This window comes from Argiope bruennichi, chromosome X1 (assembly GCF_947563725.1).
Source record: "Argiope bruennichi chromosome X1, qqArgBrue1.1, whole genome shotgun sequence".
In the NCBI taxonomy this organism is placed as follows: domain Eukaryota; kingdom Metazoa; phylum Arthropoda; class Arachnida; order Araneae; family Araneidae; genus Argiope; species Argiope bruennichi.
The window spans coordinates 53,523,364-53,543,004 of NC_079162.1; the positions used below are offsets into that span (position 1 = coordinate 53,523,364).

Here is a 19,641-nt window from a genome sequence, read left to right on the forward strand (position 1 = left end):
TAATGAAATGGCTAAGCACGATGTAATGTAACAGTGCTACTTGGTGGAAAATTCTGGAGTTAACGTTTATATCTCAAAAATAGTTCAAGATGGGGAACGTGAATCAGAAAATTGTAGAGCATTTGTGTTTAGTAAAACAAAGGCGGGGGTGGGGGGTGGCTGAGATGTGCGTTAATGCTAAGAACAAAACGCTCAAAGTGCATATTTGTCCGCGATTATCGAAACTGTGACATTCATAAAACTTGTTAAAAAGAACTAATTATCACAAGTTACCTTTATTTCCATCATGCAAACTATTTTCTGTCATCTACAATACAGATTTGGGCCGCTATTTGATTTTCATTTTGCATATTTTTTAGCATATCTGTTGGTGTGCTAGCACAAACAGCATTAATAAGCCATCAAATGTTCTACAGTGTTATCAGAAAGATTACATATACTTGTTGCCGTTTGAGTTATTCCTACTAAAAAAAATAGATAGGGGTCTCCCCCTTCCCTTGGAAAAAATATGTTCTGCTTTTATCCATGTCTTTTGAGATCACAATTTTGGAAGATGTAAGCAAATAAATGTATATTTTACTTATTCTGTTCTGAATATGCACAAGCTGTCTCGATGCACTAAATCGATAACGTTCTACAACTTTGTTATTGACATCCCCCCCCCCCTACTTTGCACCGTTTTTGAAAAAGGAACGATAATTCCAAAATTTTCCACTTGGCTTGTAAGTGGTCCTATTGCATAGCGCAAGACCGTTCACGTGCTATCAGGTAGATTCTATTCAAGATATGCATTTTACTATATATAGATATTGTCATTCAGAAGTTAAGGAGGGGTTTAAGTAGGCATCCTATATATATGAAAATTTTAATTTTGTGTCAAAAGCATTATCATAAGATAAAAATCATTGTGAAAATATGGCGTGGGGGAGAGAATTGAATGAAAACGTATATCTTGAATACCAAATAAGCTAAAATTGATGGGGGTGATAACACATTGCTAAAGTTGCTTACATGATTCTTTCATGGGAACTGATTATTTTTTTAAATGGGTCATATAGGAATGGACTATAAAATGGGCAAAGCAGACAATTGCCTATGTTCCCCACAACTTTAAGGAACCCTGAATCTTGAAGATTTTGTGTTATTTTGAAAGTTATTTAATATTGTGCTTCTATTTAATTATAATTGAAATGCACTTATATATAATTAATTAATGTATAATTATATAAATGTAGCATGATCGAACTTATTCAAATTAAATTCATGCATTGTTGCGTTAATTTTGGAATATTCATACATTATTGATTTATACATTCTAGCAACATTCTTAATTATCATTTGCAAGTTGTATGTTATTTTAAAATTCTAAAAAAAAATGTGAAACTTTATAATTTTTTTAAATGCCCGATCTTATTGTTGAATATTATTAAATTGTTTTTTTTTTTAATTTTGCCATTATTATGCTATATTTTTAAAACTTATTTTTAAGCGTGATTGTTGCTTTTTTTTTAATATGCCATATTGGAACCAACTCTTTAAATGTGATGGGCAATTAGGCATTATGTGGTTTCATTTATTTAAATTTGTTATTTATATAAAGGTTAAACTAAAATCAATATTTATTATTTATTTATTGAGAAGAAAGAGGATCCTTGATATCTGCATTATCTAAGGACCCATAGAGACCTTAATTCAACCCTAGTTCTACAATAAATTGGTGGAGTTAAATGTTGATATAACATGGATTTAGAATTACTTTAATTCAAACTTTTTTTGTATATAAACAAATTACATTTCATTATCTGCTTTAATGTAATTTTAAAAATATATATGTATATCTTTTTTTTTTCTTCATTTTAATTAAATCTTTTCTCTCTCTTTCCTTTGTAGCAACAAGCACATATAATGCTGAAGAAGTAAAACTTGATATTGCTCTCAAAATTTTTGAATCTGGATTTTTAAAAATGCCTGATAATGGAGATATCATAAACCTGATTACCAAATTGGTTAAAGTAGTAAAGACTAAAGAAGTATTCATAACTATTTTAAATATAGTTGAAAAATGGATTGCTAAAGATCTGCTAAATGATGGTTATATGGAAGATCAACTTCTTCATCTTATTAAGTTGTTGTCTGACAGAATCCTCGAGTTTGAAAATGACAACATAGTGCATGATGTGCATTTTAAAATAATCACATTATTTTACAGGTTTGTACATCTTAAGTATTTATTTTAAGTTTAATCTAAGATTTATCTTAACTGATACATAGAGCGAGTACTAAAACTATTCCTGGTTTCTAGATGTCATTAAATTAATAGTTGAATGAATATACATTGTAATGAAATTAATAATCTTTTGAACATTATAAAATTTACATCCATAACTTAGCAAATTCACAGTATTTTTCTAGATTTCTTTTCTGGGCCCTTAGTTGCAATTTTCAACAATATAAAGAGAAAGTATTTTAATCATCCTTGATATAATTCATTTGATATGATTCATTGATTCATTTCATTGAAAACAAAACGGTCATATTTGCAATTTCCCCTGTAATCCTTTTTTGAATTTGCTGAAAATTTGTTTTTAAAAGAAAATTGCCAATAAGATACTTATTTACATCAGAGTAATTGATCTTTCTGTTTATAATTTCAGTATACAAAGGTAGAAAATGATAATAATAATAACTTTTGATAAATTTCTATATGTTTTTGTCAAATTTCCTAGCCCTTTTTTTAGGTTATAATATTTTATAATTTTTCATTTATGATTTCAATTCGGTTACATTGGCATTAACATAAAATATGGGTAAGGTTACAAAGATTCCTAAAAATTAAATACTTATCTAAAAATTTTCAGAATAAAATTAAAAATTTATTTCTTTGTTAAATTTACCAACATCAAGTATTTTATTATTTTTATTGAAGAATAATTAAATTATTCAAATTTAAATAGTGAAAAAAGTTTGTTATTCCTAAAGACATCACTATGCATCTGTAGCAGTTTGTTATGAGCGAGGATAGAACCTGGGACCTTGTGGTTCGCAGCCTAGTAACAAGACCCCAATACAAAAGCAATTGCTCTGGTAGCGGTTAACTGGCTTATAAGCTTTCACGACGCATCATTAAGTAGATTTCTGTGGAACCATGACTTCAAAACAAAAGCTGTCACTGAATCTGCCTGCAGCATTTACACAATTTTTTTTTGTTGCAAAATTAAAATTAATTTAATTATTTCAAAAACATGCACAATACTGATAAAAATAGTTTTGTTTCTTTTATAAAATTACATACAGCATTCAAAATTGGAGTAGTTACTGTTGAGAAATGCAGAACAAAGAACCCTCCCGCACTCTTTTATTTATTTATTTATATAATTTATTTTACCTTTTAAAGGAAAAGGAAAATATTCATTAAATTATAATCGAGATCTGTCTATGAAATTATCTTTTTCTGTTCATATATTTCCTTCTTGGTGATTGTATTAAAAAAAATATTTCATGAACATTTCATTTTTACATACAGTCTTATTTTGGTCCAATAGTTAATTTCTAAACTGTTGGAAATAGACATGTAGTTTCAGTTGAAAAAATGTTTTATATAACAGGAAGAATTATATTTTTTGTTATTTGAATCATTAACTATATTTATCAAAATGTTATGAATTCTAACTTTTTAAACGGTCCCCTAGTCCTATACATATTTAATAAAATAGTATCGATCCTCTAAAATATACAATAAAAAAATCCGATTATTTTATGACTAAAATTGACCAAGTTATAGCTGTTTAATCTAAATAGGTTAATATACAAATTTATTGGTTAGTTTATTATTAATTTATTAGTTAGCCTAGTTTGAAAACAAACAACGCCGATTTCAATTTGCAAATGATCCCTTAAGATCTATCTTGAAGCCCAAGAATTTATTTGTAAAATTCGTCTAAAACAGTGACTTGCAATGTTTCATTAATCAATCAATTTTAATCATGAAAGATTTTTTTAATATTAGAATATTTTACTAAATATGATGAATAGAACTAGAGAAATTATATAAAATGGTAGATTTTTGTAATTTTTTGAGAAATATTCTAATTGTTTCAAAAATGTAAAATATAATTCTTCTCTTTATTTAAAGTAATTTATCAAGTGTGAGAAGATGTATATCTCTAATGCTTTATAAATTGATCAAACGATAAGGATGGGCACCCTGTATATATTTCTCTGATTATAATAATGTTAATTTTTTCTTAATTATATTTTTAGGAAATGATTTGGAATTTTGTATTTAATTTTTTTTTCTCTTCAACAGGTACTTTAAAAGTGATTATAAATACGGTCTTTCTTCACAAAATGCTGTCGGTGTTCTTCATTCTTCTACACTTGCAAATGAGATGAAATTCATATCGTTCTTTCAGTTTTTGACTTTGGATGATGTTTTAAATCACTTGGCCTGTCATGAATTGTGGTCTTCAAAATGTTTTTCTCTGTCATGTTGTTTTGAATTGGTAACATCTTCAGTCTTAGAAAGGCCTTTAAAAAAGTCAAGTTCTTATGATGATATAAACACAGAATCTAGTGAAAAAGTAAGTATGAAAGCCAAAGTAAAAGTTCTAATACAGAATGGTTGTAATTAAAGTGAACCTACTGAGATTTATGTGGAGACTATTCTGATTGACATACTTTATTAAAATATGGTATATACATTATTTGGATCACAAAGAAAAGAAAGAAATCTGCAATAAAAATGAAGTCAAATTTCGACCCTCTAATGAAAAAATAGTCCATAAAGAACAAAAAAAAAATGTTTTTAACAAAACTTTGATTAATTACATCATTTGTTCAATATGCATTCCGTTCATGTCAGTCACATGTTCAAAGATTGTTCAAAAGTAGCTCAAAGTTTCTCGAGTATGACATATTATTTTCTCTTTGAGTTGTAGCAGAACTCGTATGCTTCCTTCATAGACACAATCCCCTCAACTAGAATTCATCAGAATTCAAATTTGGAGAACAAAGAGGTCAGGCAGTCCGATAATGTCTCGGAATTCATCCAATAATCATCTCCAAACTGAATTCTAAGCAGTTACAGCACTTGTTGGGCAATATGGGGTGTTGCACCATTTTGCATAAAGACAGTAATCCCTAAACATTCCTGTTCTTGTAAGACAGGAATGATTTGCTGCCATAGAAGTTAATAATAATAATGGGCATTCGTTGAAGACTATTCTCCGCTGAAAAAAAAGGCCAAAAATGAAATCATTAATAAGACCACACCATACAATAAGATAATCAAACTGAAGGGGCTATCATGTGCAATGTTAGAACATGCAGTTCTCCATATGTGACAGTTCTGACTATTCATTGTTGCATCTAGAGTAAAAAGTGCATAATCTGATCATTAAATGTTCTAAGGCCAAACACTGTTAGCAGCTATTCAAGTCAGAAATTGGAAAGCAAAATCTATGGGTTTGCAACTTTTGCACTACATGGATCTCGTGTGGATACAGAAACCTGTAAATTGTCGCACAGAAAATTTTGTACCACAGACCAAGGAAGAGACAATTCGTGTGATACCGCCAGTGCTCTTGTCAAGGAATACTAGGAAATGGACTTTTCTTTCAACCATTATTTTCATTTGAAATCCATTTATGCCCCTTTAGGGGGGGGGGAGAAGGCAGCACATATAACTCCCCAGTCTCTTTATTAATTTAAAATAAATGAATCTCTCTGAATTTAATAATAATCTTTTTTTAATCTGTTCTTCAACATAGGCCCTTTCCACAAGCTTTAAAAGTTTTGATAAATACAGTACCAGTAAAGCACAAACTTTCTTCTCTAAAGACTTGGTGAAGAATAGTTTTAAAGCACTGACTATTGGCATTTTTAAATGTTCCTAGTATTCTTTACGACTTTTCTATATTGCATGAAAAGCACCATCAAATGGTCAAAATATAAACTTTTTTACAGTTTTCTTATTCACATATCTCATATAATACATAAACCAAGTTTCACTGAAATAAGTCAAGCAATATGAGGTCTGCATACATTTGAGTAGAGTCATTTTAGTTGTAACCACCCTGTATAGAAATTTTTCGCCTCTAGAAATTCTTTTCAAACATGCGTAAAATGTTTTACTGAAACAAATTACTATATTTAAATAATTTAAAATTCAATTATTTAAGATAATATTTTTATGTTAATTTTGAAAATGCCATCAATTTAAAATAATAATTGAAATCCCATAATTAACATATTTTTAGAATCTTGCAACTTTTTGTTTCTGTTTGTTAGATAGAGTAATGCAGCATTTTTCATTAAATTTTATTTAACAAAAAATATATATAATCTTACTTTGTAACATGTTTTATCTAATGGCTTTTATTAATCTTTTGCTTACGGCCGGTAACTCTTGTACCAGTTTTTTTACCTTTCCTTACGGCTCGGTGCAACTAATGTACCAGCAACGAGTTTGAATTTCGTTCCCCTACTTGAACTTTCCAGCTGAACCCTAATTGACTCGTAAAATCCCTTTCTTTTTGTGTCGCACCCCTTAGGGGCAGGAGATTTCGTCCAGCAGTTGTTGTAATCATTGTTGGCACTAGTAAATATTTTGAACCCTGCTTTGGCAACATTTTTTTAAGTAACATTCCTAAGATGTATGGAATGAGTTTGCATAATTTCATTTGTGGGAAATACTCGTTGTAAACTTTTGACTTTTCCCCTGTTTCTAAATTTTGTTTAACTTAATAAATTCCTTAATATTTTAACTTAATATAATTTTCTAACTTTATAATAATATATAGTTATAGTTGGGGCCCATCTATTTGTCTAAATATTTGAACGAAGAATTTACTAATCATTTGAACAAGAAGAATTACTTGAAATTTCATTTGTGACGGAATGGTATTATGAAGGCAATCGGCACTCTAGACAAATTATTACTTCTTCGCTCTTATTCGTCACAAATGATGCAGAAAAACTAAATGGAACCTCGTTTTTTTTTTTTTTTTTTTTTTTTTTTTTTTTTTTTTTTTACTCTGTCATTATATTTTACATTGAAAAGTGACAAAACATTTTGTTTTGTCTTGATGCTTACCCCCCCCCGTTATTGGAGCCTTGGACATATATACTTCACCAGTCACTTATGTATTAGTCTAACACAGTATTAAAACGACCCACCATTTTTTTTTTTCAGCTCTAAATTTTAATACTTGAACTGAATATATTCCTGCTAAAAATACATTTTGGTTTTGATTTTTAACTAAGCTGTCGATTTCACCATTATTTTTCATAATTTATGAAATCGATTGATTTAATAATTTATAATTAATCATTCATTAAAAGTTATAATTCTAATTTTAAAATATTGAAGGAGATTGTTAAAATCTATCAGAAATAATAATTAGCAGTTTTTCTCTATCAGAAGAGAAATATTAAAATTTTTATACCTTCATTTCAATCCACTGAGAAGTTACTAGACACTTAAATTATTCCAGAAATATTTGTATTGAAATGAAATAAAGTAGCTGCATAAAAAAAGTCAGGAATTCTAGATTTAATTTTAAGCATTTCTGAAAGATAGTCTAAATCAGCTGCTAGTAAAAATACTTGCATTTAATAATGAATGCTGATCATTTAGAATACCGGATATATTGTTTTAAGTTTTTGCTAACTGTTTTTCGGCGTAATATTAGCGCAATGTAATCTTATGCATCGAATTCTAAGCAAACCATATCTAATCTTACTTTTAAAAAATTATTTGTCTTAAATCTGGTAATTACCTACGTATTGGTAAATTTTTCTGCAGAAAAATAATTTGTTATAATTCAGGTATTTATTGTCTGCAAAATTGAGTATAGTTTTCAAAAATACTACACTAATTGAAATTGAAATTGTCCGCAAAAAGAAGAAGGAAAACACACGCACGCACGCACGCACGCACACACACACACACACACACACACACACACACACACACACACACACACACACTATAAATTGTAGGAATCGACAATAGAATAGTAAAACGTTACTAGTAATTATATTAAAGACCGTTTGAACTATGTTAGGAATAAAAATTATATTCGATTTCTGTGAGCGCAATATATTAATACCAAAACATTCAAAGATGTTTTAATCTACAAAACAGCAGATGATTGTTATCTGTGTTATGCACAAAGAAATGGAAATATTTTTAAAAAGGAAATGTAAACAATTAGGGTCTTAGGATCTTAGAAAGTCACATTTTATCAAAATTGATGAGTTAGAAGAATAACAAAATAAAATTCACAATGCTTAATGTTCAAGGTATATAAGAATTAAATGTACAGCTTCAGTAATGCTTGAGAAATTCATTTAATTACAAATATGATTGAAAAATTGACAATATTTTGTTTAATGTGCCAAATAACAATACAACAGTTATCCTATTTACAATTTATTTAATGTCATAATATTTAATTCAATACTTTCTCCTACGGAATTAGTAAACTAATGTTTCAGGAAGAAAAAAAAATAATAATAAAACTGCGATAAAAAGCTTTTACTATGGTTCAGACATGGTAAAACCGCAAAAAAGTAACCTGGTTATGACGGAGAGGACAGATGATTAATTACCACTACGGGTGGTCGAAATCGGAAAGGTGATTTCCAACAATTGCCTTTAAAAGAAGGTGAAAGGATCTTATAGCTTTTCTCACTGAATGCCCGTATTCAAAGTAACTTTTCTGAGTTGGGTTCCCATAAGCTTAAAGGTTAAGCCTTGAATTTTAATGATACACATGTTCTGTTTATTGTGTATATGAAATTCTTTTATGGAATCAAAACAAATTTCATATGTGCAGTGTAAACATGACTGTATGCACCATTTAACTTCTAATTTTCTATGATGCAATGATTTCACTTTTTTTTTTCATAAGAAATTGCAGCCATAATCATTCAATTTACCATATATATTGTTACAAACCTGCAATTCTGCTTCCCAGCATAGTTGGTTCCATCATCAGAAAGATTATTTTACAGTCATCTGTATTGGACGGAGTCCTGGTGTCGCGTCGGAGGTCCCGGAGCTTGGCGACTTTGGCGCCAAAATAGATTATACCCGAAACATCGAGAATTTTCCGAACGTTCCTGATTGGTTGAGAGGCTTCTAGCCCCGCCTCCTGAGACCTATAAAAGGAAGCAGCGGCAGCTGCCAGAGTAGAGTAGTCGGGATCGATGGTGAAGAGTGGTTGGAATCGACGGTTTAGAGTGGTCGGAATCGACGGTGGTAGAGTGGTCGGAATCGACGGTGGTAGAGTAGTCGGAATCGACGGTAAAGAATTGACCTTCCAGAGATAAGCGGAGCAGCGACGGAGTCAAGCTGGTGCTGAACTAAGCTGTGCGCTACTGTCTGCAGTAGAGTCTTGGTGTATGCTGCAACTCTCGGCTGAAGATAATCGTCTTCTATGCTGTATATAGTTGTCGTCTTTGTGCTGTGCTGTGTGCCTTCGTGTAAATAAACGTCGTTGTTTTTTTTTCTTCTACTGCCGCCTGCTAATTGAGCGTTCTCCACACCATATAACTTCCACTATCCAACCGAATCCGGGAAATTTCGTAACAATATTATTTCTTTATTATTGTCTTAGAATAATGTAAATTTGACCAATTTAAAAAGAAAGTTTCCATTGTGATTTTACCACAGAATATATATATATATATATATATATATATATATATATATATATATATATATATATATATATATATATATATATATATATATATATAATATAATATAAGGCAAGATCTTCATTTCTTAATTATAGAAATATTTCTGTAAGTGGTTTGAATTTCATTAGAACAATGAAAAGTATCATTGCAAACTAAAACAATATGTGGGGATTCTTTGGAAGCGTCTATACTCTCAGGTGTTCCATTTGACTGACATGAATGGTTTGTAACAAGAACAATATATATTGGGCTAATTATATATATATATATATATATATATATATATATATATATATATATATATATATATATATATATATATATATATCAGTTAGACTGAGCAAAGAATAAACAAAAAATTTACATTTAAATTACTAGGACAAAGGTTACTACTTATTATTGATTAAGAAGAAACAAAACAAAACTTTTTTATTTTCTCATATACAAAATATAAAGTATTGTAATCATCAATAAATTCAAACTTGAAATTTTGACGAATTTCCACTTTTTAAGACCTACCACGGTTTGAAGAACACAGTTTTGGAAAATGTCTGCTATCTGTGACAAAGTTAACTCAATGAGCGCTTTGAGTGTGAGGGATGAAATTTGGCATATGTCTTTACACCAAATTTGTATATTTTTATCAAATTTTGAGCAAAATCTGTGGAAAGGAAATCTGTCTGTTTGACTATTTGTATATAACTTAGCACAATAACTGCAAAACAAAGAGAGATTGATGAAATTTAGTGAATGAAATGAAATTAATGTCACAGAAAAGTTAATTTTATGAATTTTAAGATGATATAAAAATAATTTTCTGAAGTCATGGCTACAGAAATTAAAATTTTTTAGTCCTATATCATCTCCTTTGGATGAGTGCAGACACTGTAATTAATGATTGCAGGTGCTAAGAAGCATGTGCATCAAATAAAATTTAAACAGGCATTTAATTATATATATATATATATATATATATATATATATATATATATATATATATATATATATATATATATATATATATATATATATATATAATATAAATTTGGAATTTAAAATTGGCTTTTATTTAATTCTCCAAAGAGTTTTCTTTTATAAAGTTATTACCATACTATTAACTGCTGCAGCAAAAATTCTTTCCTGAAGATTACTTTTACGAAACTAATCAGCCTTGTAACCCTGATATGTAGAAACAAAACAAAATAAAGTTACTTATAATTATCCAATTTGATAAAATTTCCCATTTCCTTCCCAAATTTAGTGCCGAAGCAAAGATTTCTTAAATGAAATTGTTTAGAATAAACATTGTGACATTGCATTTTTGGTCCAAAAAAAAAATAATAAATCTGAAAACTGGCTTAATATACAAATATTGTATAACTACTGAACTCCTGTAGGAAACTAAATGGAAACCAAATTTGAACATTCAAAATTGAGATTATCTGTGGAAATTTTTTATTTAGAACTACTATTGATGACAAAAATAATGATTTAAAAATTTAATTCAGATCTTGTAAATTAAGTGTATTAGTTTTGGTGTTTTCTCAATAAAAAAATATATATATATATTCAAGATTTTTAATTTTTTTTTTTCTATACATTTCAATTTTTTTAAATCCATATTTTTTAAGTGACTTTTTCAAATATAGAACTTCTTTTTTATATAAGTCTCAGTAAATGATATTACAAAATAATTTCATACTTTTCTATATTGTATATTTCTCAATTTTAAATTGCATAAGTTTCATTCTGTGATTGTTTTCTTTTACAAGTACTTTTAATTTCTAAAATTTATTCATATGGTTTTTCCATTAAAGGAACTTGATATTATCTTGAGAGACTTAAAATCTTTCAAAAAAGATTTGAGCAACATCGACTTCTCTTCCTTTTGTGATGCTGTTCTAAAATTAAGTGAAGTAGATAAAAATCTTCTAAAAGATGTATGGAACAAATTATTTCCTGAACTGTGGGCTGTTTTACTACAAGACAGTCCAGAAAAAGAGGTGAGCTTTATGGATTTTGTGTACAAGTGTTTTAAAAAAATGATTTGAAATAAATGTACTCATCACATCAAAAAATATACACATGTATATTAACTTTTCAGTCATTAGCAAAGATATATGAAGCATTCGTTAAAGACCCTTTTGTCAGTGGAAAAACTGATATAAACAAAGACATGGATATTTTTGCCAATGCCTTCCTGAGCTGTCATAGTCTTCCCATGTTTAGCCATAGATTTTTGAAGGTAAATATGTTTAAAAATATTATGATATTTATTTATGGTAGCCATTCTTGTACCATTATCATTTCATAAAATGTCAAAGTAGAAAATACATATAACTATATTTTGAAAACTGTAATATCTTCCCAACATGATGAGCAATATTTTCATAATGTTCTTACATCCTAGCATTCTATCTCTTTTATAATCTTTTAATTAACATATATAGTGATGATTATAGCCTTACATATTATCTGTTGTGACAAGTATGATGAAAATATCTTTTAAAACTCTCAACAGAACTATAAAATATGGTGTGTAAATATTTCATTAAAGTAGTAGATATCCATTAGCAGTGTTGCCACAACACCCGGAAAACACAGGGAATTTGAAAATCGACAGAAAAAAACTGGGAAAATTTTAAAATGCTCGTAAAACCAGGAAAAATACAGGGAATTTTAAGTTTCTTAATTATTTTTTTCCCCATCTAAAAAATACCAATCTCTAAAGATTGCAAGAATTAAAGATCATAATTATAGCTTCCAAAAACGAAAGAATACCATTCGCGATTATGTAAGGCGGAAACTCGCCACTTTTCTAATCTTCCCCCTTTTTTTTCTGTATAACTCAGTCCAATTTGGATTTGCAAGATAATTGTTCTTTTTCTGACAGATTTCCGAATTTCAACTAAATAGCATGAGCGTGACTTATGCAATTGCGCGAAAGAATAGAATACATTTCTCTGGTGGAATTAGCAACATTCAAATCAGCGGAAGCAGTTCTGGAAGCAGATGTTTAGTCTACCATACTTGAATTTATTGGACTGTTTGTTTATTATTTGAGAAACTGTGAGCTTATTCAAAGCAGATTAGACTAACATTCTAAAACAATGAGTTACACAAAATCCATATTTAATATGAATTGGGCAGATAAAGAAATCAATCCTGATTTTGCTGAATGCATTCAGGAAGTTCTGCAAAATCCATTTGTTGCGTACTGTTCATTTTGTAAGAAGATAATAAACTTAAGTAATATGGGAAAACAGGCACTTACTAGCCATACTAAACGAAGGAAATACACAAGATTGCTTGCCAGTTCAAAAGAGTCATCATTAATATTAGACATAGTATTTTAAAGGAATACAAGGAAAGATGACACTTCAAATTTACTGTCGAAAAATAAACCAATTTTGAACTTTTTAGTTCAAGAATAATAATTTAAAGCTTAATTTTTATTATTAAAACATGTTGCGTCTCATTCGTCCTTCAATGCATTCAGTGATGCATTGAAAATATTTTCACATATACAGTAGACTCCCGATTATCCGCACCTGCCGCACTAAGTCTTTTTTTTTTTTTTTTTTTTTTTTTTTTTGCTTCCAAGCAAAGAGAAAATGTTTTCAAAGCAAGAAGCAAACACAAATGACTGATTTCTTCAAAAAGGTGTAGTTTTAGAGTTATGCTTTTGTAATTACATAATACATTACAGTCTTAAAACAGTACATATGTATTAATTTTTCTGTGTATCCTTGAAGCTTCTCATAAGTACAAAGCACTTTTCTGTTGCACATTTTAGGTTAATTTTGAGTGATATACTAAAATATTAATCGTTAGTTAAAAATTTCCTGCTGTTTATTTTACGTTTTATTGTACATAAAACGATTTTTCAAAGTTGGAATGACTGTTTTCTCTTTTGCTATACCCGTTTTTAGCTTTTTTTCGGATTATCCGCGATTTTTGTTATCCGCGGCGACCGCGCCACCCAATTCCGCGGATAATCGGGAGTGTACTGTATTCACTAAAAATGAAATAGCTAAAACAATATATGTTAAGCCGTACACAAATGCTGTCTCTTATTAGCTCTATGAAACTGATTGCTGAAAAATCTTCAGAAGTTGATGCCCAAATACATGAATTGACAAAAATGAATACGTAAATAAAAAATAAAAAAAAATAAAAAAACTTGCTTTGTAATTTTTTTTTTGTTAAGTAATCATTAAATGTTATTTGATAACATTTGTTATCATGAGAACGAAAATGTTTTGTGTGTTATTACACCCGATTATCCTTAATTTTGCATGACTTACATTTAATTAGCATGAAAAGTATTGTATCCCGACCTTTTAATTTATAAATTTTGACTTGCTAAATTCTAGATAATAATTAGTAATTATTTTTTCTCTATGTAAATATAAACCTTCTTGTAGTATTCTATTATTTCGAATAATGTTAAATTGTTGCTCCCTTTTCTTGTTTTTTCCACTCCTTAAAACCATATTCTATTATAAATAGCACGAGTGCTTTTCCTGCATTTCCTTGTATGTATACTTATAATAAAGCTCTGCGCGCGTGTGTTGCCGTTCTGCAGGCCAGACCATTCGACCTACAGCTACCAATTTTAGCATGTGTATAGCACGTTGCGCTTCAATTGGGGAAAGTTAGTTTATAACAATGCGTTGCTATCAATAAATGCTCCGATGAATTAGGAATTTTTAATTTTTATATGAATCCTCTGCCCTTGTAATCATATTTAATAAAATATTCTTGAGACGCTTATATCTTAAAAAATAAAAGTTGCATTCCGATCAACTAAATCAATCACTATGGCTGTCCAGTCTATGAAAATTTGAATATCACGATTCTATAAAAATGAGCTATTTTAGATTACTTTACTTCATCAACCATCTCAAAGAAGCCAATCATTCCCGTGTTTCTCAAGAATGATAGCCCAGATTATAAAAATATTGATTGTTCTAAAATTGTAATATTCAAAACTTAATAAATCGGTCAGATTTAATCACAGAAGATAGATACTGATATTCATTTATTTAAAAGTTGGATTGTCAAGAATATTTTGCAGAATATGATTCCTTAGGACCAAAGTACTATCTAAAATTTAAACTTCGTAATTTTTTAAATATATTTATAAACTGAAAAAATAAAATATTTTTATTTACAGCATTTTAATCCTTTTGAAAATAAAACTAAAAACTGAATTTTATGATAAATCCGTAAAATTTTTGTTGAATAATTCTTTGAGATATTATATAAATAATGAAAATTATTCTGTAGTTCACATAAGACTTCAATGCCTAATGATTCTGCTGTCAGTTCTTATATATATATATATTGTTAAAAAGACATGCTTGGTTTCAATAAAAAAAATGTCTTTATATTAATTCCAATTTACGCATTTCCACTTCAATTTAAAATTGAATTTTATGGGCGATAATAGAAAATTAGAGAAATACGTAGTACAAATAACAGAATAGCTTAAGGCTTACATCATAGTGTAAGTGAATTATATGATTATCAAAATTTGTAGCTCAAAAATATTGCGCTGACAAGCCTATAATTAGGTCATGTTACATAAAATATTTATTTGAAAATTTTAGCAAGCATTAATGCTGGTAAACCGGCTGGTCGCTAAGGGCAGCTATTCTTAAATATACATACAGGGAAAAAACACAGAGGATTTTTTCCCCCAGTTTTGAGGGGCAACCCTGATTAATAAAAAATACTCAAAATTATAATTAAAAATTAATCAAAATGTTAAAGTTTTCCCTTAGAACTCTAAGGCATATTTTTGCACAAGAAACAGTTCGACACCGTCTTTAAGTTCTGAAAAAATTAACTTTTCAATACTATCAATTTTATTTCTGTATAATATTTTTCTCTTATTTTAAAACATTTATTTAAATTTTGAAAACATTGTAAGCTATATTTTACAACAATATTTTTCATTGTTTTAGTGATTGGATTCATATCCATGCACATTTCACTAATATTACATTATATATTTGTTCTTGTTTTTGTGTTATCACTTCTATGTAATCAAGATAAACTTTTAAAAATAATCAAACCTGCAGCATTATCATGCTATAATGTTTTAGACGAGAGATTTTAATCATCTTTATAATTATTATTTTTTTATATTAGAGGGTGAAGTTTCTGTTTCTATATAAATTATTATATTTCACCAAAATTTATCTGATTAAATATTTATTGATTATAATGAGAGACAAAAATATGTACAATTGCCAAGCATTCTAGAGAGTCAAAATGTTTGATAAATTATTTTTATTGCTACAGTTCAAAATAATAAAAAATTATAATATATTCATATATACACAAAATATATGTAGCTGCAGATGGATATGAATCAGATTTAGTGTAAACTTGTTTAATGTGTTGCAAGATGAGTAATCAAAAACTGACTCAAAATTAGATTTTTTAGAGAAATGACTGTTGAATTCTGCTGAAAAATATTTAGTATTCAAAATCCATTTGCAAAAAATTGCATGCAGGTCAAAATGATGTGAGCTTTTTATTGGATAGTTGTAGTTTGAAATATCTGTTAGATCTGGAGATAACATTCCTATAAATATTTTATGAATCATTAATAAAAATTTGCTAATGCACTTTTGAAGTTAATTAAAAAAAGTAAACTAAAGATGACAATTTTTAAATTTGTGCTCTTGAAGCTAAATGTTTGTATTACATCACTGAGTGATGCACAGAAAATTTTAATTTTCAAAAGCACAGGAACTTGAAGATGCATCTTAGCTTATGCAATTTGGGGAAATAAAATATGAAAGTGTTTTGTACCTATGAGCTAGTTTATTTTCACTAATAATTACTTCACCAAATATTTATGATAAGCAAATAATTAATGTTGTGTAACTATACATACATATATATATATATATATATATATATATATATATATATATATATATATATATATATATATATATATATATATATATATATATATATATATATATATATATATATATATATATATAAGCATTATTTTATGAGAAGCAGGATGCAGTTTTGAAGACAGTGAAAATACTTAAATGAATTTCGTGACGTCGTTTTATTTCATTTTGAAGAAGAAGCAGGCATATGTACAAGCGATGAGCACATAGAAAAGGAATGAGGGAAAAGCTCTTGGACATTTTATCCCTGGTCTTATATAACCAGAGAAATTGATAGGGAAAATATTTCTTTACAGTGCTAATATATTAAGATTCTGATAGGGATTTCTGACGCATGTCAATCACATGTGAGGGAAACACAGGAATCTTTTAAGAAAGAATGTGCTTACTGGACATTTTTTACCCCTTCACGCCGAGCGTGTGAAAGTGCCGGCGTTTAGCCGATTCAGCAGTTTTATAAAGCTTATCTTGAATTAAGTAAAGAAAGTGGAATTGGATCACGAAATAAGAGAATATTTTTTAAAATGAAATTACTATGGGCTAAATTAAGATAAAACCTTGGAAATTAATTAAATTGAAATTAAAAGTTTAAAATATCATTACATATATATATTACCCGTTGTACCTGCAGCTCTGGCTGCATCTAATTGTTCTATATGTATGTAAGAAAAAGTGAAACATTTACACTTTTTAGTTGTTGTTTTTATATTCAACCTTTAGCGATTTTAACTTAATTAATTGTACTACTCTAAAGAACCCAGATAAAGACACTTTCAGTATCAGCATTCAGAATAAAGAAATAAAAACTTTTGTGAAATCATCCTCTAAGATCTTGTTGCATATAATTAGCCATGACAGAAACATAGAATTTTTATGTTGATACTGACTTAAAAATTAGCAATATCAAAGAAAAGCAATGCCATCTTTGGATTTTTGCTTTAATTAAAAAATTTGGCCATTCTATTCTATTATTCTTGATGATTTGAAAAGTAAATTTTTAAAGGCTTGTAGAACAAAGAAATTGCATGTCAACAATAATTTTTTATAATAATTGGAACTGACAGATCATCAGTGGCTGGACAAATCTCTAAAGATTTGACTGCAAAAATGAAATATTTAAAAGGTTTTAAATTTGTTTCTTTATTTGTTTTTAAATAAAAGTCTATTTTGAAAACTCAAACTAAAAACCAGTAAAAAATAATAAAATATGTAGGAAAAAAAATTAGATGACACAGCTAAAAAAATGGAACAGCTTTAAAAGATGATTTTTTAAATCATGTTCAAAAGGTTTTATGCAACAAATTCAACTAAAACTAAACTTAAAAAAAAAGACCTGCATAACAAAATCTGTAATAAAATTTACCAAAGGAAATATGAACTATTTGAGAAAGTGCATGATTGATAATTGTAATTCAACAGAAAAAAAGCATAAAATTTCTTTGAAAAAAAAAAGAGCTTGTTATAAAAAATATTTAAATTAATTAAAATTAAAGAAATAGTCATTTAGGAATGAAATTTATGTCACTAAAAGGTTTTTAATATATAGGGTGGTGTAAAAGTATTTTTTTTGCAATGAATTAGGAGTAATGCAAAGAATTGCAATTCAGGAGTTATGGTGGGAAAACATACATCTCTTGTTTCACCCGCTTTAGAGGGTCATTTTTTAATAGCACAGTAAATCTTCCTTGGTGGCTAAGGAATCTGCATACCAAATTTCATTTGAATGCATAAAGGGATGTGGAATTTTAACAGCATAAAATATAAATAATTAATTTAAATGTAACTCACAAATATTATAATAGCTGTAGATGTGTTTTACTATTTTTGAAAATGTTTTTTATGTATGACATTAGCTCTCTCACAGAAAAGATATTTTAAAAATAATTATGACTAGAATTGAAAAAATTTATATTTTTTTATTGATATTTTTTACAAAAAATCTATTGCCAACGAATAAAAAGAAAAGAAAATCTTTTTAAAAAATAGTGAAATAGATCTACAGCTCTAATATTCGGGAATTACATTTATTTATTTTTATTTATATTTTACATTTACTTCCCTATACAATAGCAGAAATGCTATATGGAGAAAATATCAAACTTCCTGGGAAATTTTTTGAATCCAAAATAAATCATACACCACCTAAAACTCCTTTAAATAACTTACAAAAGTATATGGAAATAATCAGACCTATAAAGACTCAACAAAAAGGTATTCCCAAAATATTTGAACATAAGATCATCTTATATTTTTCCACACATTGATAGAGTTTGGAATTAACTTGAATCCCCTCATGAAGGTCATTATCCTGTTATCCGTCGTTCACCAAAATATTTTATTCTTAGGATAAAATATAGACACGTAAATACTATGGTAGACAAACAATAGACACGTAAATGCTATGGTAGACAAACTGAAGCCAACATATATTCTGCAACAATAACTTACAGAACAAGGAAAACCCACAGCTCCAAATTCTATAAACAATATGTCTACGCCAGTTGAGATTCAACCCAGCTCAACAGTGGCACAATATTTATATTTTTATACTAATTTCGTTATTATTTGGATGTTAACCACCTATTACTTATTTTTAATGTTAACATTCATTATTGGTAGAAGAATAAATGTAATGGCATAAAATATAAATAATTAAAATATAACTCACTAATATTATAATAATTATAGATAATGTTTTGCTATTTTCAAAACTTTTCCCCCCCTTCTTTTTATGGTTGGCAATAGCCACACCTCTCCAAGAGATTTTTTTAATAGTTTATGAATGAATCTTGTTATGTTACTTAACCCAGTAGCCAACAGAATTGTATAAGATTCAAACATGTAAAGAAACAAAGAGAATTTCAATTATATATAGAGAGAAATTAATCCATAAGCAACATATTGCAGTTATGTGAATAAAAATCAAAACTTTTGATAATGGATATAATCTATTTTGTAACAATTTTTTTATATCATTAATGCCATTTAC

The 19,641-nt window shown here is 28.2% G+C and overlaps 1 protein-coding gene across 1 annotated transcript in view; it reads left to right on the forward strand.

The window, feature by feature from the left end:
- LOC129958804 (uncharacterized) overlaps positions 1–19,641 on the forward strand; it is a 269,909-nt gene that overhangs the window by 177,045 nt on the left and 73,223 nt on the right. Inside the window, exons 50-53 of the mRNA XM_056071493.1 lie at positions 1,891–2,209; positions 4,307–4,580; positions 11,526–11,711; positions 11,813–11,953. Coding sequence (XP_055927468.1) covers positions 1,891–2,209; positions 4,307–4,580; positions 11,526–11,711; positions 11,813–11,953 — 920 coding nt within the window. The remainder of the gene's footprint in view (positions 1–1,890; positions 2,210–4,306; positions 4,581–11,525; positions 11,712–11,812; positions 11,954–19,641) is intronic.